This window comes from Halichoeres trimaculatus, unplaced genomic scaffold (genome assembly GCF_033239565.1).
Source record: "Halichoeres trimaculatus isolate MK-OKI-2021-1 unplaced genomic scaffold, fHalTri1.1 fHalTri1_scaffold_9, whole genome shotgun sequence".
NCBI classification, from domain to species: Eukaryota; Metazoa; Chordata; class Actinopteri; order Labriformes; family Labridae; genus Halichoeres; species Halichoeres trimaculatus.
In genome coordinates this window covers 14,025,693-14,049,498 of record NW_027437188.1, presented here as the reverse complement: position 1 = coordinate 14,049,498, position 23,806 = coordinate 14,025,693, and the positions used below count along the sequence as shown (strand labels likewise).

Genomic DNA, 23,806 nt, shown 5'->3' with positions numbered 1-23,806 from the left:
ACACATCTCACATTTTTCCTCAGAATGATGTGACCTGTCTGTCAGCTGATGATTAAAGGTTTTGCTACCTACCTGTTTTCCAGGTGTTTGACAGCATGCAGCCCCCCCTCCCACCTTCAGGTTTACAGGCTTCCTGATCCCATAAGTCTCTCTCATCATCATCATCATCATCATCATCATCATCATCATCATCATCAACATCCAACACTGGTATCTGTTGCTTACTTAGTTGAAGACCTCAGCCTCTCCCCCATCTTTTTCCTGATGGTTCAAGTAGGAAAACCAGATCTATTTATTTTTGCCCTTTTCAAGATGGCTGCTCTTATTGAACATCCATCAACTTTTTTTTCAGGAAAGTCATTGCTAATTTTTTTTTTTTTTAAAATGTATTATAGGAAGAACATCAAAGTTGCCATTCATTTTCTAAAACAGTAGGTTTCTACATTAAAAGAAAGCAAAAAACGCACCAAAAAGTTGCCAGAACCGCCAAATTTATCAAATGTAACAAAAATATATCATAAACAAAAAGGCATACCAACATTTGTTTTATTTTATTTTATTTTATTTTGTTTTGCTTTGTTTTGTTTTATTTATTTATCTATTTTGTTATATATATATATATATATATATATATATATATATATATATATATATATATATATATATATATATATATATATATATATATATATATATATATATATATATATATATATATATATATATATATATATATATATATATATATATATGTTTGGGGGGGGGGTTAAAACAATTAATAAACATCTGAATTCTAAATAAAAATAGAATTTTCTAGTTACTTTTTGATAAGGCAGGCTTTACAGGGTTAATGTCTTCAAAACAAATTAATTATCAAAAAAATCATCTCCTTACAGTGTGTGCAGTGTAGAGACACAAACTGTTCAGCCTAACTCTGTGTTCTGCACCAGAGTGCACACATAAATAATCATGCTGTAAAGATCACTTTTTGAATGAGTGTGTTTGTGGTTTGGAGTGCTTTTGGAACTAACCTCCAGTGGATGCTTAGGGAACTGCATGTTCAACACTTCCCCAAAGGAATTATTTCTCAAAACTTGAAGTTACCAAAATAACTGGTTGCGCATCATGGGATTCCCGACTTATAAATGTTGACCACTTTTATTGATGGGACACCCTCGCCTGCAGCTATGGAGGAGTATGAGATCACAAACACTCTTTTTCTGTTTGTTGGACTGATCATGGAACAGTGTCCCCATTTTAAGGAGTTAGGCTTACAGTTTACCTCCTGAAATAACCACATCTCTCAAAAAAGCAGGTGTTGGTGCACAGCATTATTGTCATCCAACATTTTTTTTCTTTCTTTGGGTGTTTCTGAGGATCAGACCTCTGCTGGGGTTTTCAGTAAAAGTTTTTATCTCAGTTTTTCTTTGTTTTTCCCAAAGCGTCAAATGAGAGAAGTCACAGGACAGTTTAACAGGACCTGGGTGTTCACACGGATGTTCTACCTCAGGAACACCCAGGTTCCACCTGTTTCCATCAGCAATAGTTCATCAGTAAATGCATGAGAAGAGTTTAATTAAATTTTGCGTCACATGTGCCATAATTGGTCTATAATGGAAAAGCAAATTTTGAAATGAAAAATACAACCTAAGTACTCCTCTTATACACATGTTGGGATGACAACGGGGTCATCCTCCACATCAACAAATTCACATGCTCTCAAGTTTGGATCTACTAATGTTCACATCATCATGGTCTTTTCTCAAGACAGATATGTAGAAAAAATTAGAACCATTAGAAAAATTAAGGGATATCCTGCACACTTCTCAACTCATCAAAAAATATATATACATTAATAACATTTGGATAAAAACCTGCTTTTCTCTGGTTGTCAAAAAATGTATATATATCTGTCAATGTTAGTTATTATTTGCAAGTCTGACTGTACAGATTTGTCTTCTCAAAGTGGAAGTCAGCTTATGCAAGAACCGGCAGGATAACAGACACCATGGTTTGTTTTAAATATTCCTGTGGATGGATTTTTTTCTTGGTATGCAGAGGACTGTGCCACCTGTTTTCCTCCTTGGTGCAAGAAAAAAAACACTCGAACTTTAATTTTATCCCACGGTTAGACCTGCATTGGACATGCAAATAACCTTAATTAAAAATATGTTTGTTGTCCCTGCAGCTCACTTTATAAAGGTGTTGCCCTGTTTAAGCAAACAGCAGAGTTCTTGGTGTTTGATGTTAGATATGTAATCACAGATAGAAGCAGGTGCTGTGGTGCTGCAGCAGGTTTCTCTGCTTCTTGCAGTAACCCGACTCTTTGGGAGGTGTGTGAATATGAGTGCAGACTGTTAGTTTCATTGCTCTCATCTCTTAATCCAGGGAGGCACTCATTAAATTTGGCTCCTCATCTCTGCCTGATGAATTCTTTGTAAAAACAGTATGTTCACCCTGAGCCCCTACAAAGATATCATATAAAAGTTCAATTAACAGGGGCTTGATAATCTCAATGAGATGATCTTTAGAAGCTGAACGCTTCCTGTGCACAGCTGGTTGGACTTTTCTGGAAGATAGCATACATGGACCAAGCATCTAGTCAGACTCTGCACAGGGGTTTAGATGTTCAAAGGGAGAGCTTACGCCTCTAGGCCATACTGGGCCCTCTCGAGTCAGAGAATGAAATCTGTTGTTTAAGAAGCTTTCACGAAACACGCTTCTGCAGGAGCCAGAGATGTGCAGTTATGCCATATCAGACACTGGTTGTCATACTGCTATGAAAAATATCCAGGGGTTGAGTGTGTGTGTGTGTGTTTGTGTGTACACAGCAGGGACTTGTTGATGTTCAGGTGGTGGATTTGATGAATACGATGCAGTCACCTTGGTTTCCTTTTTCCTTTAGGCTGTGGAGTTTAACGTAGCTCCACTCGTGTTTATTTCAAAGTTTATACCTGAGCACTGCAGAAACACCTCATCCAGCTTTTGATCGCCTGTTTCCTTTTGAATCATTCACTTTATTCTAATACCCAGTTTACAGACTGTGGATACAAACAAAGGTGGTGACACGTCTTGGGTGAATTTGGTTAGCCCATGGCTATACCAAACACATGGAAGCTCCACCATTGCTACACAATTGAAAAACCAATAAAATTACCAATTAAAATGAACCAGTTTTCCCAGTTCTTTTAGTTTTGAACATTAACCCAGTCCAGCAGCACCATCACATCCCCAAAGCATGAAGCAGTGAAGTGATGCAGATTCAACAGCAGGGCTTCTTTTACTATCTGCATTGATGTTCAATATTTGTTACCATCCAAAGATCCGACCACTAAAAGCTAGCTGTTCACCAAACTGAGAGTGCTGTAGGTATTAGTTTGGTGAACATGATGTTTAGAAAGCTGTCACAATTTCTTCGTATTTTGTGTGATCAGATTGTCTCTGGTATCACTCTTGCTATGCAGGATGAATAGCTTTTGGGTAATAGACTCTGACCAATCAGAATCAATTTTATTTTAATACAGACACCTGATTAATGCTATGAGGTGCAAGTGAAAGACCTTAGGTTGTCCTGAAGTCCTTTTATTTGTATTTATTGCAGACCTGAAACACAGATGAATACTTGTTGTTTCTGGGATTAAATCCTTTAGCTTCACAGTGGATCTGGTGTGTTCTCAAAGTAGGGACAATAAAGATGTTATAAGGTCAGTGTGTGGGTTACTCTTGATGCAACCATACACTGTAAAAAATAGATGCCATGTCACTCCGCTTGAAGTGAGGATGCCACAAAAACTGCTCCCCCTGTTGGCTGGCTGCAGTATGGGGCAAAAGCTCTGTCTCTACAGTCATTCTGGATTAGCTGTGGTCAAACTTTAAAAAATAAATACACCCTGAGAAAATGTTTCTCACATCCCTATGCCAAAGTGATATAACAATATGATTGGGCTATGTTTTGTTCAAGCCCTCTTTTTTTCTGGAAAGTTTCCTTTTCATTAGTTATTAGAGGTTTAAAACAGGGTTTTTACCTCGTATTTAACAATGATTGAAAACTGCCCATGTTGTATAGCTTTTTCAGGAATAAGAGTCAAGATTAATTAGACCCTCAAAAGTAAAAAAAAAAAAAAAAAAAAAAAAAAAAAAATGTCACACAGCTCTATATAGACTCTCATACTCTCTGCTGCGCAGACTGGCTGCTCAATGGTGGTGCCTGTGGCGGGGTGTCATGGCTTTAACTTGTTTGTTTGTGCTTAAGTTTTAACTTGAATAAGTGTGTATGTGGTGTCTGGTACTTCCAGAACCAACCTCAAGTGGGCGCTGGGTGAACTGCAGTTTTTAGTGTTTTGCATCAGCACACACTCAGAGGTTTAGTTGTGGTTGGTTGGTCATGTCTGTTGTTGCAAGGTTAGGTTAAGGTAATTAAACCTCACTGTTGTCTATGTTCAAAATGAATTAAACTACATTTTCTGTACAGAGGATGTCTGCATCAAATAAAAACTTTTTTCTTTTACTTCTTTTATCATATTGGGATATTGTATCATCATTTACAGCATGCATGGTAAGGCTGTATAAATAAAACTTTTACCCAGATACAGAAAAATATACTGGGCACTCGTAAGACTTTTAGAAAATAAATATGTTTTTGATAAGGCTCTGAAATAAAGACCACCACAGGATGTTGCCTGAATTTCTTAAGCTCTGATGGTTTTATTGTGAACGATCCAGAGACAGCAGTAGCCAATGAAAGATGACAGATAATAAGTTGATTATTAACCTTAAGGATTAAAATACAGTCAAACTTAAGGAAAAGGAAGGGAAAACCAATTAAATGTTATAATAGTAAAAGAGAGAAGCAAACAGAGAATTTTCTCCTTTTGATACACTGATTCATGGGACAGGAAGTAGTCCTTTCTGGCTTTTCTGCAGGATCTCCAGCTGGCCCCTTGTAACACCCAATGGTGCTTTCACCTGCAGAGGAAACAAATGAATTGCATTCCTTTAATACACCAACATGCATTTTGAATACATGGTAAGATGACTTATGTTGTCAGTATAAAGCTCTTTGCAAGTCTCTTTGATGAATGTTTGATTAAAGTGATGCCTGTGACCAGAATCAATTGTTTCTACAGGATAAAGACTCTGTCTCCCATGAGCACTATCACCCACTATCGTAAAAACATGACTCTTACCAAGACGTGCATTTGTTTCGGGGAGCAGATCTTTTTTCACTACTTTCTTTGTTTAAGACAACTTTTCACAGGAGCAAAGCGGTGAGGTGATGCATTCGTTTTCTTTAGTTAATGTTATTTGTTGTTGCAGCTTTACTCTGTACCACATTTGTATACAGCAGAAACCACAGCAGAGTAATGAATGTTACTTGCTTTAGGCACAGGGAGAGGTGTACTGAGTGGATGCTTCATCACCTGTAAACAAAAGACACATCAGATTCACCACAGAGTGACACAAAAGGAGAAACATGCACAAAAACAAACACGGGGTCTCTTACTTGTCTGGTAATAGTCGTAGATTTTGACCACAGCTGGTTTCTGATTACTGATGCCCATATCTGTGTCCCCTTCCAGTGATATCCCGTACATCATCCACTCTTCAGAATAGAGCTGCAACAGGCACAAAATAATAGAATGTTGTACAGTCAACTTTTACATTCATTTACGTTCATTCACAGAGCATAGAAGTAAAGTGCTGCTTCCTGATTATTAACACACTGTGAGTGTGTCCTACCTTGTCTAAATAGATGAGCACATGACCTTCCTCTACCTCCACACGCTTTACATTTTTGATCTCCAGAAGCTGAAAAAGCACACACAGATATTACTTTACTCAGGTATTTGGTTCAAGTTGTCGGAGAAGAGATTCACATGAATACAGTTTCAATGTGAAGCTGTCGAGGAACTGACCGCTTTCAGAGACTTCTCAACTGCAGTGTATCCTGACAGCAGCTTGATGTCCAGGATCACCATGTTGGTATCCTCTTCTGAGCCCAGGTAGCTGCAAAAACAAAACACAAAGACACAGAAACGATAACAGTCAACACTATGGCTACTCTTCCAGAAAAAAAAATAGAATATAAAATAGAATAAAATAGAAAACTGAATTCCTCTGAGTCTGAGATTTTTCTCAAAACTTTCCCTTGGTAAGATAAAAAAAATATTCACAAAGTGTATTCAGCCTTAAGAGAGCTCCTATAGTGAAAAACTGTTCGAAGAAGGGGGGAGGACTTTGAAGAAGCCTAGTGCTGCAGGGTGTGTCTCAATGCGTTAACTTCGTGCTTCCTCCATCCTATCTCCTCCACGACATCGGAAGTACTTTCCCAGTCGCAATTTTGAAGACTATCCCAAAGCGATATTTTCTCTCAGAGGAGAGAGGATGGAGGAGACTGATCAGAGGAGCAATGATTGAGGAGACACGAGAGCCGGCTTTGCGGAAGTCTTTTCACTGAACGACACGCCCTCGTATGGAATATCACTCTCTGATTGGACGCTGCAGGGGCTCAGACTTAACATGAAACTTCACAAACACAACGCAAAAACACTGAACACAACCATCATCAAATCAATATAACAATGGATTGTTCAGAAAACTGACTGATAAATAATATCTTCCTAAGACACAATAAGGTGGGTTACATTAATAAGCTTCAGAGAGTTCACGATCAGATGGGCTCTAGATAAAGGCTAAATAATTCATAAATTATCTCACAATTACGCATTTTACCAGAAAAGTGATCCATATGAGCTTCTAAACAGCACACAGAATAAACAGAGAGCAGGTTTTCTTCATGGTAACACGTGTGTTTAACAGGTTAAAGAAACAGACAAATCTCTGTTACTGTTTCTGTTTGATCAGAGTTATCACAGCGCATATGCCCAGACGCACAAACAGCTGTTAGAGCTGACTGACAGATGATCCAGAGGTGATCAGCTGATGCTGTCATCACTGAAACACGTTGCTTCATGTGACGCTCCGAATGAGAGGATGTCCCATTGCTCTAAAAACGAATCTCCTCCGTTCCTCTCTCCTCTCTTCATTTCCTCGCGTCTCTCCCATGCATCTCTGGTGGGAGGGACTAAGACGCAAGTGAACGACGCATGTGGAGGAAGGAAGGATGGAACTTTGGAGCTTTGAGACGCACCCACAGTCGGACTCAGTGATAGCTCATGCAGGCAAATACCTGTCTCCTCAGAGACATTCAACCAAGCCTGCTCCTTTTTTTCTGGTCTCTGTAGAGTACACACGTCGTATCGTATAACTCTGGATGATGATACACCGCACAGATTATTTTGTCCTCCATCCTCTGGCGGAGTTGGAGCTGGAGCAGGCGGTGGTTGCCCCCCAACGTCATCAAATCAATGACGTCATGGGGGAATGTCATCTCTGATTGGCAGCCACGGCAAGCCTTCACGTGAATTTGTGTCAAAAGTTCAATATTTTGAACTCGAGCGAATTTGCGTCTACCGCTCCAAATGCGCGACACGTTCAAACGCGCCGCGCCAAACGCAAATTCGCGTTTGGTGTGGCCGTACCATAAGAGTAGCGCTCATACTGGTGGTGGACTTTACCAACACGCTAAACACAGTTTCTGCCACCTGTGAAGCTGTTAGCTGGTTATCAACCTCAATGGGTGTACGAAACTTTCTAACATTCATATAGTTATTAATATCACAGAAACCAATGTGTGCAGCCGTAACCTAAATGGTAGCCTACAACACTGTTTGAAAACAACTTTGCTTGTGTGCTTCAATCTCTGCTCTCACTTGGGATCGCACGTACCAGTGCGTCTCATACTCACGCGTAATGTGCATGCAAGGAGAGGGAGCGATGCCTTGATCTATTGGGCAATGAGCTCCCAAGTCTCCCTCTTCCTTTGTGCTGTGATCCTGGAACCCAAGTTCCCTCTTAATACTCTTTGATTCTCCTCCACAAGCTGAGCCAACAGCAGGCTCCTATGTCTAGTTCTTTTTTATGCATTTTGTTTGTTGTTTTGGTCGTTCTGCCAAATCAAACTGCTTTTTAAAAGGACGTCTGTAAAAAACAGAACTGCTGACAGCTGAGTCTGAGTCCACCAATATCAAACACATTAAGTAGTAAAATGATGAAGCATGGACAGGGAATTAACAATAAGAAGACAGATAAAAAATAAACATTTTGAAGCTGAAACAACTAATTTAATCAAGCTGAGTTTCATCAGCATGATATAAAATTAATGTCATGGTTACCCATTTCTAAATACAGTCCAAGTCATGTGATCCTTTGATCTCACTGACCATTTGTCACTAGGAGCACGGAGCACATTTTTTTTCCTCGTCTTTCCCCTTTATGTAACAACCAATCACAGCTCGTAGGAGACTGCAACATGGTCAACCACACCACCTCACTAAAATAAAAGTTTCTGTCTCCTCTTTGCTCAAAGCTGCTCTCCAGACAATTGGACTCGAGACATGCAGACTTGACTCAAATCGACTTGGGTCGCAAGTTTGATGACTTGCAACTTGAGTCCAACTTAATGGTAAAAAACTCGAGACTTGACTTGAGACAAGTTGAGTCGGATGACTTGTAGCGTGGTAGCCAAGCTATAGGTTCACACTTTTATTGATTGATTGATTGATGGATTGATTGGAGACAGGTGTGTAGCGAGATCACAAGCATGCAAGCAGCCAGTGGGCACACACAACACAGTTTGGTTGTTAGCTAATAATGGCAACTGCCCCGAGCCAAAAGTCAGTTCTGCTGCTCTAAAAGTAGAAATAGAAATAGAAATAGGAAATACTTTATTTAACCCCGAGGGGAAATTCAGGAGTCACAGCAGCAATTAAAAAAAACAAAGTAAGAAAGTGTAGAGAAAGTGCAAAAAGCTCCACAAGAAAATAGATGACGACATCCCGTCCACCACTCGTCCACCACTCTCCAGCCCAGCCAGTCTCCACCTCCACAGGATCCAGGACTGAGCCTCCCCAGCAGTCTGTTCAGTCTCTGTCTCCTGGATCCTGTCTGCTCCATACAGAGTTGCAGACTAATCTGCATGGTATTTTTTGACTATTACTTTAGGAAGATAAGGTTTCTCTCTTCAAGATATCAACCTGAGATATAACCACTGACTCGACTTAACAACCTTGTGACTTAACTCCACTTGACTTGCCCACAACAGAAAAACTCGGGACTTGCCTGAGACTTGGACCAAATGACTTTCTACCTGCTTGAGACTCTGATTGCAGGGACTCTTACAATTGTCTGCTGCTCTCAGAAACTTCCTGAATCACTCTTCAGCTAAGATTCCTTGCAAGGCCCAGTTCACATAAGATAATTAAGAATCAGAGTGTTTTTCAGCAGCACATGACTTTTTTCTTTCCTGTTAAACTAATGTCTGTGTATCATGATTCCAGTGTTTCCTGACATGACTTCACTTTGATGTGTGTGTCCCTCTCAAGTCTCCACTGAAGCTTGTAACAAATTCTGATGTAAACAACAAACAAGAAGCACAGTACCTGGCTTTAACAAAGAGGAAGACTTGCGGCCTGGTGCTGCTGCATTCACCAGCAGTGTTGATAGAGATTTCGAATTTGGAGAAGTCTGGAGGAGGGGGGATGTTATAAGTCATGGATACCTGCGAGGAGTGACAGCAAATTTAGATTCAAGTTAAAGAATGAAGCGGTCGTTGTTTCACTCAAGGGGCAACATCTGGTAAGTAAAAATTAAGCCTTTGCTGAGATGCTAAAAGTTGCTGTTCATTGTGAATCCAGTTGAGGCTGGCTGCAGAAAGACCTGGAGTCATCTACACACCCAGCTTTAAATACAGACTTTTATGACATTAAAAAGCATATTTACAGCCTGGTTCAAAAAACAGCTTGGGTCTAAAACACTGATTCTACTATCGCCACACACTGTACGGTAAGTGATTTTTTTTTCGGACACGACGGTTTAGAAGTTATTAGATGTGTTTTGTCCAATCAGAGAAGCAGCTCAGGTCAGGTGACTGGCAAGCACCATGTAGCTGTTTGTGGCTGCGCCTGTAGATTGGCTTCATTTCACGGTTTTACAGGTGATGCCGCGGAGGCTATGTCCATGTTTTATACAGTCGATGGTTTCACTTGAGCTAACAAGTTTCTAAAGAAGTATCGAAAGGAGCTCTAAAGTCGGTATATAAACTCAATATTTTAGCCAAAAAAGTAACTTTTTACATCTGTCACAGCTGTGTCGCTGGTTAATATAAAAGTCTGTTTAAGTACGTTGCCTCCAGATGGTTTGTCTTAAATATTTTTGCAGTATTTATTTCTACATGTTTGAAACTTGTGTGATGCAGCTTTAGATAAAAACTGCTGAGTCTGGATGTCCTTTTAGTGCACACACATGTCCCCTCTGGGTTATTCCAGCTTCCTCCCACAGGCCACATACAGTATGTGCTTGTTAGTTTGATTGGTCACTCTGGATTCCCTTTAGGTGTAAGTGTTTGCCTGGTGTGTGTCAGCCCTGTGATTGACAGCAGACCGGACACCAGCTCCTAATGACAGCTGTGGTAGGCTCCAGATAGAAAGCAGAAGAGATACAGGACAGTAACTGATGGAGGACAATTCCTCGACAGCACAGCGTTTTTTTTCTGCTTTCTATTCTTAATCCTGTTTTTCTGCTCGTATTTTTTAACAGCTCTTCCTGTTGATGATAGTACCTGCACCAGCACGCAGCCTGTCCCACTGGCCTGCACCGTGTACTCTCCGGGCACCTGGCTCAGACTCTCTTCCTGGAGCAGCAGCCTGTTGCTCTCAACCACAGTGAACTTGATGGTCTGGCCTCCCATTGAGGACACAGTCACTGTAACTGAGCCCTCCTTGATGAAGGTGGCAGCTGCATACTTAGACAAAGCCTGGAGGGCCACCACAGTGTCCTGAGGAGCAGGGAGGAGAAATGTGTCTTAAAAACATAGAGGGGGGTGAAGACCTATCATGAAGGGGATCTGGGGAGTTTCCTCTACCTGTGTGGAGGAGAAGCCGCCCTTTTCATTCTGCTGCTTAACGAGCCAGCCGACGATAGTGGCAGAGTAATCGAGGTCATAGCCTGGCAGGGCTGGACCAGAGAGCAGAGCCAACAGCAGGTAGGAGGTCATCTCCACTTCCAGAGAGTCCAGATGAGTCCCTGTAGCCCCAGGTCTGACCAAGTGACGAGTGCCTCCTGCCAGACAGAGCAGAGGAGGCATCATTAATTCAACAGACTCACTCTGTGTGCTTCTGTTAAATAAACAAATCAGTGCTGGTATCCTTTAAGAAATGATTTTACAGATTGACGTTTTTCATAAATGAAGATAAAACCTTCTGTGACTCATCACTCAAGTACCAAGGCAAATTCAAAAATATAAAAAACCCTTTCTTGGAATTAACAAGTTAAACAAACAGAGAAAAACTGGATAAACCCAGGAACATAACCTTGGGGGACTCCACAAGACAGAGGGTGAGGACAAGTGTGTGTGTGTGTGTGTGTGTGTGTGTGTGTGTGTGTGTGTGTGTGTGTGTGTGTAAGTGTGTGTGCGTCCTCTTATTTCAGGCTCTGTCAGAAGCACCTTAATTTAGCTGCCGTCTCTTTAAGACACCCTGCTTCACAAACCCCTCGTTCCCTCTGATACTTGTTGACTGCAGATGTTTTCTTGTGAAGTAAAGATGTTACAGGAGATTTATTTACCTGCAAAGGTGGACTTTAAGTGCAGCTCATTGATAAGTTCGGCCCTGATCACCTCCTCTCCGGCCAGAGTAAAAGTGTAGGACAGCAGGGCTTTGACGTACAGGTTGTCAATTGTACCGTTCAGCGCTGTCTTCAGGCAGGTCATACATTTCTTCACCACAGGGTCCTAAAGCACAGCGGTAGATACAGATATTAAACCACGTTAGCCAGCTCTTGGATTTTAAAATGATTTGGAGTGAGATGTGACCAAATGACTACAACACGACACCTAACTCACAGTGGCCTTCACGTTCAGCTCCAGCATGGCAGCAGCAATGTAGGCTGTCAGAGTCACTTCATCCCTCACTCCCCCCTGACAGAAAACAGGTTTTTCAACTTAACAAATACTTCAAACAGTAAACCAATGCTGTTTGGGGATTGTCAGTGGGGTTGGATATCGCTGGAAATAAAAGGAGTCAATTCAGCAGGAAATCTTTCTTTACCTTCATGGCCTTGTGGAAGAGTTTTCCCACAGACTGAATGCAGCCATCTGGGCCCTGCTGTTGGGAAAGCCACACTCTTGCTTGGTTTATAACATTTGGATCCACATATATGAAATCTCTTGCTTCACCAAAGGACTTCATGACAAAACCAGACAGCCTGTGGTAAACACAGATTAATGGAAATGTTGATACAGCACCATCATTTGCCTTTTGCAGCAGCTCTGTCTTCTTTGTCTGTTTCTTGTATTTTTTTCATCTCTTTTTCGTAATCGTTGTATTCGGAGTGGATCATTACTTTGTATGGCTCATTTGTTGGTCATGGACACCAAACTTTTTGTGGCTTCGGCAATATTTTTGCTCCTGTGTTTTTCTGGAGATTGTTTACATGTGAACTCAGCTGTTAGCAGCTTGTAGCATGTCAATGCTAACTGATGTAAGGCCTGATGTCTTCCCACAAGGTGAGGAGAAGGAGGTGAGGACGACGTGCTGGTTCTCAGGTGGGAGCTAAGAAGTGACGATATGGTCCTGTCCTTACATCCATCATTATTGTGAACGTAAGATCTTTGTCCAATAAGATGGAGGAGCTAGCTGTGCTAACCCAACAACAGAGGGAATACCAGAGGGCAGAGTAGCATTATGCCTTTCACAGACATGGCTAACAGAGCTAACATCAGACACCAATGCCATGTTGGAAGAGCTTCACCTGCTGTGAGCAAACAGGATCCAGGAGACAGAGACTGAACAGACTGCTGAAGAAGCTCAGTCCTGGACCCTGTGGAGGTGGAGGCTGGCTGAACTGGAGAATGATGGACAAGCTGTCATCATCTGTTTTCTTATGGACCTTTTTGCACTTTCTATACACTTTCTTACTTTTGTTTTCTTGATTACTGCTGTGACTTCAATTTCGTTGTACATGTTACAATGACGATAAAGTTCTATTCTATTCTATTCTATTCTATTCTATTCTACTCTATTATATCATTAACCACCACACAACATTCTAGTGCACAGCATTAGGCTTCACACTGCCAGCTAAAGATAAAGAACTCATATCAGGAGCTTAGAGTTTTTTCCTGGGATATGCCTGGGGGGCGAGGAACACATTAGTTACATCAAACTCAGAGAAAAGAGATTGATCTGTAATACTTTAATATCAAGATAATTGGTTTTGGCTAGGTGCAAATCAAATTGCCTTGTTTTCTGCAAAGTAAAACAACAACATTTTACTGGAGAGAGCTACGTACCAGCTGTTTGAAAAAAGGAACATCTTATTTTGGCAAAAAGCTCTCCTTCTTGGGATCATTTTGACAGCAATGACACTTTTAATCTCAGTGTGAGCGCATCAGGGGCAAGCACTGATGCAGACTGAAAAAATAAAATGGAGCAATTCAAAACTTTTTTGCAGCAAATTTTAACTTGAAACCAAAGATATTATTTATTTATAACTGGCACAAATTTGCTGGATGGGGTTTAGGTCCAGTCTTGAGGGTGGCAGTCAGTGTTACTTTTTATAAAGAAAATGTTCTTATAATGGTTTTTATTATATACAGAGCATTATGCTGACTTCATAGATATTTGATTCATTTTATGTGTTTTTTTATGGCCAATTCAACTAAAAAAAACTGTACAACACAGTACATTAAAAGGTCTTGCATGATCAAACCTCTTTGTCTCCTTAAGGCTTCTCTATGTGAACCTGTTCGCTGCTATCATAAAACTGACAAGCCACCAGCTATATCTGAAGCAAAGCTTGTAGCCCTGAAAAAACAAAACAAAGAAGTATAAGACGCAAATTTAAAACTGATGCCTAACAGCTGACATTTAACCTGCTCATTTTAAACTCCATGCTGCTCTCAATAAAGCATGCATAATTACTCATAATTAATCAAAAGTCTGTTTTAGAGTCCATGTCCTTAATTTTGACAATCCAATCCCCTTTCCTTTTCAAAGTCTGATGGAACTCCTGAGTCCTCGTATCTCCCCTCACCACAAACACACACCCACCCACACACTCTCACTGCTTGCCAAACTGCCCAGCACCCATTCAAACACAAAGATCCCCCTGAGGCACTGTGCTGTAAGCCCATTAAATGCAAATGTTCAGGTTTCTAAACAAAGTAAATTATTAGGACACTTGCTTGTGCCAAACACCTCCCACTGCATCTGCATGTCATTTTATGTCCGCTCATCAAACCAAGTGTGAGATTTGAGATGAAAGTGTTCACGGCTTTAAATACAGTATTTGAAATGTTCCTTGACCACTGATGCAACCAAACCCTATCACAAGTTATATAATGCTGATCTTTCTATTTTTCATCTAATTAAAACAACAACAGCAAAAAAAAACAAAAAAAACAACAACAACAGAACAAACAAAAAAACATCAAAACTTGTATCCTTAAGTTTCAGTGTCAGGTGTGAAATTTGAAAAGAGGCAGTGGGTGTTTTTTGCTTCTGACATAGATTAAACTTCAACCCAAATACCTGAAAAGCTGAAAAATGAGTATTAAGAACTTGAATATTAACAAACAGTGAAAGTTTCCAAAATACATTTACTTTTAAGCCCATGCAGTGATCTCCACTACAGAGTCATGTCTGTTTTTTATACAGTGCTGCCTGAGACCTTGAGTTTACATCCATCCAGTAATGTTTTTTTTCTTTTCTTTAATTCTTTTTCATTTTTAAACATCGTTCTGAAATGAACTGGTTTGGTTCTGGTGAAAAATAAAATGAAGTGTGTCCAAACAAGATGGTATTTATCTTGACTACAACAACAAAGTAACATAATGAGCGTAGCCAGACCAGGAGTCAAAAGGTTTGAGGTTTTACCGCCCAACATGAACCAGGAGAGGATTGTCATAATGCATAATACCCTGTCTTACCTTCTCATGAGGTAATTTTTTTTTTATCTGAATCAGGTTTAACTTCTTTGCTAACATGTTGTTTGAGATATAATTTGTGTGAATGTATGCATCTGTGTCTGTCTATGAGTGTATGTTGTTGGCTGTTGCAGCTGTTGTCTGTGGTCGTCTGGGCTCTCCATACAGTAGCGACCAGGAGTTTGTGTTTATTGTGTTTGTGCTGTCTGAATAAAATTGTGTTCTGTATGTATATCTTTTTTTAAAAAAAATTCTGTGCTATGTTTTTATCATGTTTTTTAGTGTGCTCTGTGTGTACTTATTTCATTTTTCCATCCATTTTTTTTCCTGCTGCACAGCACTTTGGCACAAACCATGTTTGTATTTAAAGTGCTCTATAAACAAATAAAAGTTAGAGACCATATTCAACTCGCAACTCAGCAGAGTCAGAAAGGACTTGGATCCGGTGTATTCACATTGTAACAGTGTCATTGTCTTACATTTGTGTCATTGTGTTTCTGATACTAACCAGGTGTTCCCAGAGTCGTCCCTCTCTCCAAATGCGCTGTAGGAACCGTCTTTATGCTTGTATCCAAGCTGTCTTTGATACCCTGTAACAAGAACATGAACCAGTCCATCAAACTGCTGGCATAAAGCTGCTCTGCAGACTGGCAGAAAACAGCAGAACCTTTACAGCTGTGTTTTTCAGCCTGTAGTCTGAATTTACCTGAAACCAGGAAACGCTTCCCTCTGTCCTTAATCTCCGACGTTAGCTGTCCTGTGCTGTCCAGATACCGAAGGATGAAGATGTTTGGAGCAAATTTCAACATGTTCTGCTCTCCACAGCCATACGGCATTTCCAGAAGCTTATCTATGTTCTTCAGCGCGCGGCCCATCAGATCACCTGCACGAGGAACAGCAGAATGGTTCCTACAGCTCTCTGGCAACATTTGAGAGAAGTTTTGATCAGTATTAGCTGGTCATTTACCCAGAACAGAGACAGACGCCTTGACTGACCCCTCCACAAAATTCTCTGGTAACATGAGAGAAAATTTCTCCTGCAAAGAGTTTTCTGAAAACGTGAAGAGCAGAGAGAAACATTAGTGACGCACAGGGACAAGGAACACTGCTCATAATTGTTACGGTTCAGATAACAGACACTGAGGTTGTCTCTAATCACTCACTTTTTGGACAGAGGAGGGCGTTTTGACTGATTGACTTTGGCGTTCCTTCAGCCTGGTGGAGAGAGACAAAGAGGGCGATATGACTACCTGTGTAGAAGGTCATTACCTCCTCATCCTACTGTCTTGAAGAAGTTAAACCATTATCTAAAAAAGGCCACTGCAAAGACATGAAGTTCTGCAGGAGATGTAAGAAGACTGGCACACCACAATCTTTGTGATGGATGACGGTCACTGACCTCCACCAGCAGCTCACGGATCACAGTGTCGACATGGCCCTTCTTGGGGACTGTTGTTGGCTTATTTCCACACAGACCAGTATGCTTCAGGGCTTCTGCTCTGACCTTCAAACCCACATGACCTGTGTGCACACATGCAGGCTCTTATTCTGAAAGCTCAGCCATGTATTGATTACTGGGACAGTTTGTGTACTGAGGCATCAGCTTCCTGTCTTCTTCCTGACACATTATCCTCTCGTTTCTCCTTCCACCCCCTTGTTTCCCTTCTCATTCGTCCTCATTAATCCCTATTTGTTGCCTTATTATCCCTCATCCTGCTCCATCTCCCAGCCCCTCCCCTTCCTCCCTTCACAGCCCACAATCCTTCACACACAGGACAAGTACAGATCACCCCCCGAGGGAGCGGTTTCTGAGTGTTTCGTCAGAGATACTACCTGACTTGTTAGTACAAGTGATTGTCAGCATTCCTCTAAGGGGGAGTTAGATGAGCGCAATTTGACATTCATCAGAGCCACGTTTCCATCCATGCTGATGGAGGCTGATAGAAACCCTCTGCTTTCAGGGCCAGGCAGCAGTACAGAAACACAGCCTGCTGTCTTTGCTTCCAGCGGTGCAAACACTACAGCTGTCAGTGCCCTTAATGCAGATTAATTAGCTGCTTCTGTCTCATCTTTGTCACTCAGAGCGTGTGTTTGTTATCGGAGGGAACAAACAACATCAAGCTTTAATTATGATGATGTGAAGGATTGCAAAAGATCATCGGGAGCAGCATAACAGGCAGGCAGAGCAGAGCTGGCTGGCAGTGTTTCAGATGGTGTTAACCCACTTTTCATATGACACTGATAGACATGTGCTGGATTGAAACTAATAAACTGATGCTTTCTTACCATCCTCAAACTTTTGCACTCTTCCCCTCTATCTGCACATTCCTGCACAACGACAATGGTGACTTGTCTTTATGTAAAGGTTTACAAATATACCTACATTTATTTCAAAAGTATTGGATATTTTACACCTTTTTTCATCTAATTTGACTATGATAAATTTCACTACTTGATCAAACTTAGTTCATCCCACAGTGTATCATATTCTGCTTTAACCTGTCTACTCTTGGTGCTTCCCCTGTAAACCTCTTTAAGACCGGACTACACCCAGCTCCTTCATGCTGTGCCTGTTTTTACCTCTGTCATATGGGTTCTCAACAATGCTCGTTCTGTTCTGTTTCCACGTAGGCATGTGGAAGAGCAGGGAGCTCCCATAACAGTCATACATGCCAGCAGATGACACTGTCTAGAGTACATCCTCCCCCAGAGTTTGTGATCGAAAAATTTATATAAATGATCTGCTGCTCTTAAACCTTGTCAAAAGATTAACTATTGTATTAAAAAACCAAAGCAATTTCAGTTCAGTGCAAAGAGAGCAAAGCAATCTGGAATATTTGATAGCCTGTTTCCAGGTACAAAACTATAAATGGTAAATAGTAAAAAAATACAAACACTTTCAAAATAAGAAAAATTAATAAATCTGTAACACTAAAATATAGATCAGGGATGGCCAACCTGCGGCTCGCAAGCCACATGCGGCTCTTTGCCTTTCGGTGTGCGGCTCTTTGATCCATTTATTATTGTTATGAGTAGTGGTGTACCAATCAATCTAAACTATTGATATATTGATGTTATGATCAGTATTGATCAATACTTGGGTGATGAGATTGATACTTAAGTTTCAGTTTCTTTTCTCTTCATCGCATATGTGCTCATAGCTATCTAGATAGACAGATGGATGAAACTTTGTCTCTTCTGCAGTAAAAACCAAAATTTGTCTTTGACACGGCTCTAAGTACAAATTGGAACACACTTACAAACGCAATATGTCACTTCAAAATTTGGAAATCTTTTGATTTTCATCTTATATCCTTTCGTTTATGTGTAAGAGGAAGTGTGTGTGTGTGTGTGTGTGTGTGTGTGTGTGTGTGTGTGTGTGTGTGTGTGTGTGTGTGTGTGTGTGCGTGTGTGTGTGTGTGTGTGTGTGTGTGTGTGTGTGTGTGAGATGTGGCTCTTTGTAGTACCACGGTAATTTTTGTGGCTCTAGGGGTCTGACTGGTGAGCCACCCCTGCTATGGATAGAAGGATAGATATTATAATTTGGAAAATGTACGATCTTTTTGGGGGTTACTTTATTACCTTTTTTCCTGCTGGAAAGTCCTTTTTCAAGGGTGTATGTGCAGTTTTAATTTTAGTGAGGCAAGTGTTTTGTTGTTGTTTTTTGAAAGCAAGTTGCTGGTTATTAATTAATTAATTAATTAATTAATTAATTCATTTATGCATTTATTCCTTTATTAATTACGTACAGGCCATTTATATCTATCTATCTATCTATCTATCTATCTATCTATCTATCTATCTATCTATCTATCTATCTATCTATCTATCTATCTATCTATCTATCTATCTATCTATCTATCTATCATTCCCTATTTATCTAGTGGTCTACAGCTTTCTTAGAAATTAGTGCTTCAAATGTAAGGAGATCAGGAACATAACCAAAGACTTTCCTCTAAGGGAAGTTGTGAGTCTTCAACAGGTTACACAAAAAAATGTTGTACAACACTTTCTCTGATCAAAAAATCGAGGGTTAAAACAAACATTGTTTTTGAAATATCTGCCAGAACAGACACTGTCTCTTTAACATTTTGTTCTCAGGTTGTCATTTTGTTGGATAAAGTGTAAGTGATTTCTGGTCAATTCAGTGTGTGTACCTATGACAGTTGGAGTTACAGTCCAGGTGAAGGTCATGCTCTCTCCACTACACAGACACACAGTGTACTGACAGCTATCACACTTCTTGAAGGTGTGCTGGTCAGAGTTTGCCAGTGTTACTTCCACCTGTGCAAAAAAACACACGCTGAGTCTCAGAGATAAAAGGATTTAAACTGTTAAAACTAAAGGAATACTCGTAAAATAAGTCATCGTGCTCTTTAATGCAACCACTTGTAAATATTCACCTGGATACATTCGGAGAGGTGGTTGAAGACAGTGGCTCTGAGTCTAAATGACTCTCCTCGGATGACTGAGTAAGGAAGTGTGAGGCTGACAAAAAACGGTTTGAAGGCGGTCAGTCCAGTGTTAGGTGACACGCCGAAGCCTACAGGAGAGACACAGAAAGCTCCAGCCACCCACTTAGTGATGGTGTCAGGGACCGTCTTGTTCAGGTGTGTCGAGCCTTCATCTCTGTTCAAACGTACAAGCAAGAGGTCAAGAAGGACAAGGTGCTTAAAAACTTTAATGAACATCTGCATAGGTGTTCAAGAGGACAGATGGTGTTCCATCAGTAACACATACCCTGTGGATACAGAGGTGTATCCAACAAATACCAACCAATGCCTAAATGTGGACTGTTAAATCATAAAAGCATGCAAGAGGCCTCACCATGCTTTGTTGGCTTCATGCAGGCCATGACTGTGCATCCTGAAGGTGTGCACAGTCATATTTCAATGTCAAAGTTTTTAAATCAAGTCTTGTCTGACATAATGAGGGAAACTCAGTATTTTTCTCAATTGCTTTGGTTCATTTCTCAGATCAGAGTTAAAAATCCTAAACATTACTTGCTCAATCTTTGCATCATTGTGTCACTAGTGCACTTCATAAAAGCAGTTTCTCACTTCTTTGGAAAAGTTGCAAACGCTTTGGGAGATCCATAGAAACGATCATGTCCAATTCTCTGCTGTTTCCTACGCTATCAGTTGCTTTGTCATGCTGATCAAAATGGATTATCATGGCTCTCTGTTGAATAGTATCAACCCCCACAACATTCAGTCATGAGTTCATCGCAAATGTCTTTGCATGCAAAAAGGTTGAACAAGTTATCATAATATGTCAAGTATCTTTCCACACAATTCCATTAAACTTTTTTTTCTATATCTGTCTTGAGTTGATAAATTGCTCCATGGTCAATCCTGACTTTCTCTAACCAATGGAAATGTGTGATGCACCAGATCAACCAATGATCAACCAGTTTTCTGAAATAGCTCAAAGGTGCATCTCATAAACCAGCAACTCTCAGGTATGTATGTCCTCTGTGCAGAGGGTGGCAACAAATTTCCTGTAAAAAGACAATAATAATTTATCACACTTGTGGACCATGTTCTCAACCATAAGCTTACAAGTTGGGAGAACAACTGTGTCCTCAATCATTCAGACTTTTTTTTACACAGAGAGGATATTTGTTGTGATGTCGATGAGAATCTGTGGTCCAACATACAGGAACATAAAGAGGTGTAGGAAGACTGCACTGCTCTGTAATTCCCACAGCACTGCATGAACAGCTTTCCCTAAAGGGACTGTCCTATGTTCATCAAAATGATGGGGTCTGTCAACAAATTACAGCACAAACAGTGAAAGGGAAAATATGAACTTGTCCAAGCTCTTGCAATCATTCTCCCACATACACTCACGTGTAACTTAAAATTTACAACTGTCATTAAAACTTTAGGCATAGTTTATATCAGAACTTCCTTCCAGAGTAAACTGTTATACTGACAACATGACTCAGCACTTTGACTGTCCTATCCATAAACAATGACACAAGGACTCCTCATTTTGATGCATGGGCACGTTCACTGACACAGAATTGTACTTTTGAGGATGATGAGCTAAAGATCTTGAGTAAGAGACTGGCTTTTGCAGGTAATCCATGGTGTTTTGCTATTTGTATAAACTGTCTTGAGAAATGCACTTACTGTTTTGCAAAGGGCGAGGATTTGAGAAATGTATTAAAGTGATTTTCAAAAAGTGTAATCCCTTTGAGATACATTCAGTAAAAAAAGGGAAGTATACACAAGGTATTGGATTATTACCCCACAGTTACTAAATCCCAGATCCAGGTCTCAGGGAAGAAAGATCTGACGGTCTCCTCCTCGCCCTGAGCTTGCTTCAGTAACGGGAGTGGAAGGGCTGCTGGGGCCGCTTGGACCTCTTCAAACCTTTGGACAGGGGCCCCTGGTAACGCCAATGGAGGCTCTAAAATTCCAGGAAAACACTGGTTAAAACATCAGATGAAAAATTACCTCAGCTACCATATTACAATGTCAGGTATACGAGCTTCAGTAGTCTCTTGGTCAAAACTTATTCTCCAAAGAAGGGGTCACCAACCTTTTTGAGACTGAGGGCTACCTTAAAGGAAATTACTGTTAAAGGGCTACTTGTCTAATACAAAGTTTCTGAACAAGACTGCCCACAGATTACGTCTTAATAACAACAATAGTAGTAGTAGAAATACTATGCTTACATGTCAATGTTAATTATTCCTCAATTATTATTAATAATTTACACAACAATGATGGTAGGAAACATATATATACATTTCTGCAAGGAGAACCATTGTGACCAGTGCTGATTTTGGAACATAACTCGGGGACACCTCAAGTGGTTCATGCAGGCACCCCGTGGGCACCAGGTCAGTGACCCCTGCTCTGCCTGTGGCACAGCGCCCTCCTCCACAGCAGGCTTTAACTTTCTCCTTAGTTTCACAGTATTTTGAACATTTTCCTCATCTGGGTCCATATTGGAGGAGAAAAGAGTCAAACGAGAACAAATACATCTTGAAACTCACGAGTTGTAAGTTTTGGGCAGGGTTTATCCACATCCCTGTTGGTCACAATTTTGATTCCCATTTCCTGGACGAGAGAGAGAGAAAAACTCAAGTTAGGTGTTGAAAGAGAATGACACATTGCATTAGAGGGTTGGGGTTAGATAAAGATGAATGAACTAATCTCATGAAGTCTATTTCAGTAACTCAGCTAAGATTAAAGGTGCATACTTTGAAGACGCTGTAGACGTCGTTCTTCTCATAGCCCAGGAAAGGTGGAAAAAAGAGGGAACGTCGAACTCTGGGTTGGGGTTCTGGTTCAGGTTGCACTTGGGGTTCTGGTTCAGGTAGCACTAGGCGTACTGGTTCAGGTTGCACTAGGGGTTCAATGGGTAAGGGTTGAGGCCTTGGCATTGGAAATGGAATTGGAAAGGGCATAAATGGGCAGAAGTCTCCGCCATCTTCGATGTCATAACTGTATCCTGAAAGCTTTTGCACAGGCAGCTGGTTGTACATCTGCACAAAACACACAGACACACACACATACATTGTTTGGTAGGATCAGCCTCCTAGGTTTGAAATTACACATCTATCATACTGCCAAGGAAACTGTAACTTTTATTATTAGCACACATAAAGTCACTGCCCTACATCAGAGTAAAAAATGTTTTAAGACCAACATACTGTAACACATAAACAAAAAACAAGGAAATCATATTTAGCCTACATTGCCATAAAAAGCTGGGGTGTCACAACTAACACTTAATCACTGGTCGCTGTCCTCACCCTCCCTCTCCTGGCCACCCACACGCGGCCACAGATTCTCATCCACAGTGTACGTCATCTGGACATTAAAGATGTGTGAAACTCCTCCTTTGAGTTCTAGTTTCACCTGACTTTCAATTCATCACTTTATCAAATTTTCCTTGAGATATATGCTATTCATGTAATTATGTTGTTGACTTGTTTAGACAATTAAACAGACTATTGTGCTTGAGGTGACTCATACAATAAAATGACGCTTACATGTTTTGGACAGACTGCCCATTAGACTGAGAATCAACCATCAGTTTAGATCAACAAGATCTATTCACTTGAAAATTGTGCCAAATCTAGGCTTCATGTCCTAACTGTAGGCTACCTATACTTTGTCATGTGCAAAAATGAACAACTGTGTGTGTGTGTGTGTGTGTGTGTGTGTGTGTGTGTGTGTGTGTGTGTGTGTGTGTGTGTGTGTGTATGTTTTAAGAAATGAGCCAAACCAATGAAGAAAAATGGTAAGTCTCGTGTTATTACTGATAGCAAATCATATGCTACTGTTCAAAACACTTGTGGCTCAGCTATGGCCAACACAATCTTACAGAAGACAAAGTAATTCACAACTAAAAGTATGGAATGAATATCCTATCTTAAATCAAGAGCATTTTTAATTGACTTGAGAGCAGTATTTTATTGATTTCATGCTCAGATTTTGTGATATTGTCTCTTTCAACCTGGTTTATCAGCCCCTGAGCTCCAGGGCAGTAATAAATGTGATTTCTTTAATTTTTTTATTGCACAGCCCAATATAGTTTTCATTAGAATGAATTTAAAACAACTTGCCTGATTTTCTTGACTCTGTCGGTCCATTTTTTATGAGAGCTGTTGTCTCGCTAGCTTCATGATGGTGACACTGTTTTCACTACCAGCACTCCGCAAAGAGCACTGTGTCATGCAGCTATGGGTATACAATATAGCTATTTCAGTTAAAAACACGGGTGCTCTTGTATTTATTGAAT

At 40.4% G+C, this 23,806-nt stretch overlaps 1 protein-coding gene across 1 annotated transcript in view; it reads right to left on the bottom strand.

Moving 5' to 3' along the window:
- Positions 1 to 4,685: 4,685 nt before the first annotated feature.
- Positions 4,686 to 23,806, bottom strand: part of LOC141798214 (alpha-2-macroglobulin-P-like) — a 33,496-nt gene continuing 14,375 nt past the window's right edge. The window contains exons 16-36 of the mRNA XM_074680045.1: positions 22,260 to 22,544; positions 22,053 to 22,116; positions 21,298 to 21,460; positions 19,447 to 19,672; positions 19,201 to 19,327; positions 16,443 to 16,564; positions 16,207 to 16,258; positions 16,011 to 16,094; positions 15,750 to 15,926; positions 15,552 to 15,633; positions 12,165 to 12,321; positions 11,960 to 12,034; positions 11,683 to 11,848; positions 10,982 to 11,178; positions 10,679 to 10,894; positions 9,501 to 9,619; positions 5,916 to 6,006; positions 5,740 to 5,808; positions 5,504 to 5,615; positions 5,379 to 5,420; positions 4,686 to 4,965 (exon numbers count right to left, since the gene is read on the bottom strand). Coding sequence (XP_074536146.1) covers positions 5,380 to 5,420; positions 5,504 to 5,615; positions 5,740 to 5,808; positions 5,916 to 6,006; positions 9,501 to 9,619; positions 10,679 to 10,894; positions 10,982 to 11,178; positions 11,683 to 11,848; positions 11,960 to 12,034; positions 12,165 to 12,321; positions 15,552 to 15,633; positions 15,750 to 15,926; positions 16,011 to 16,094; positions 16,207 to 16,258; positions 16,443 to 16,564; positions 19,201 to 19,327; positions 19,447 to 19,672; positions 21,298 to 21,460; positions 22,053 to 22,116; positions 22,260 to 22,544 — 2,625 coding nt within the window. The 3' untranslated portion in view covers positions 4,686 to 4,965; position 5,379. The remainder of the gene's footprint in view (positions 4,966 to 5,378; positions 5,421 to 5,503; positions 5,616 to 5,739; positions 5,809 to 5,915; positions 6,007 to 9,500; positions 9,620 to 10,678; positions 10,895 to 10,981; positions 11,179 to 11,682; positions 11,849 to 11,959; positions 12,035 to 12,164; positions 12,322 to 15,551; positions 15,634 to 15,749; positions 15,927 to 16,010; positions 16,095 to 16,206; positions 16,259 to 16,442; positions 16,565 to 19,200; positions 19,328 to 19,446; positions 19,673 to 21,297; positions 21,461 to 22,052; positions 22,117 to 22,259; positions 22,545 to 23,806) is intronic.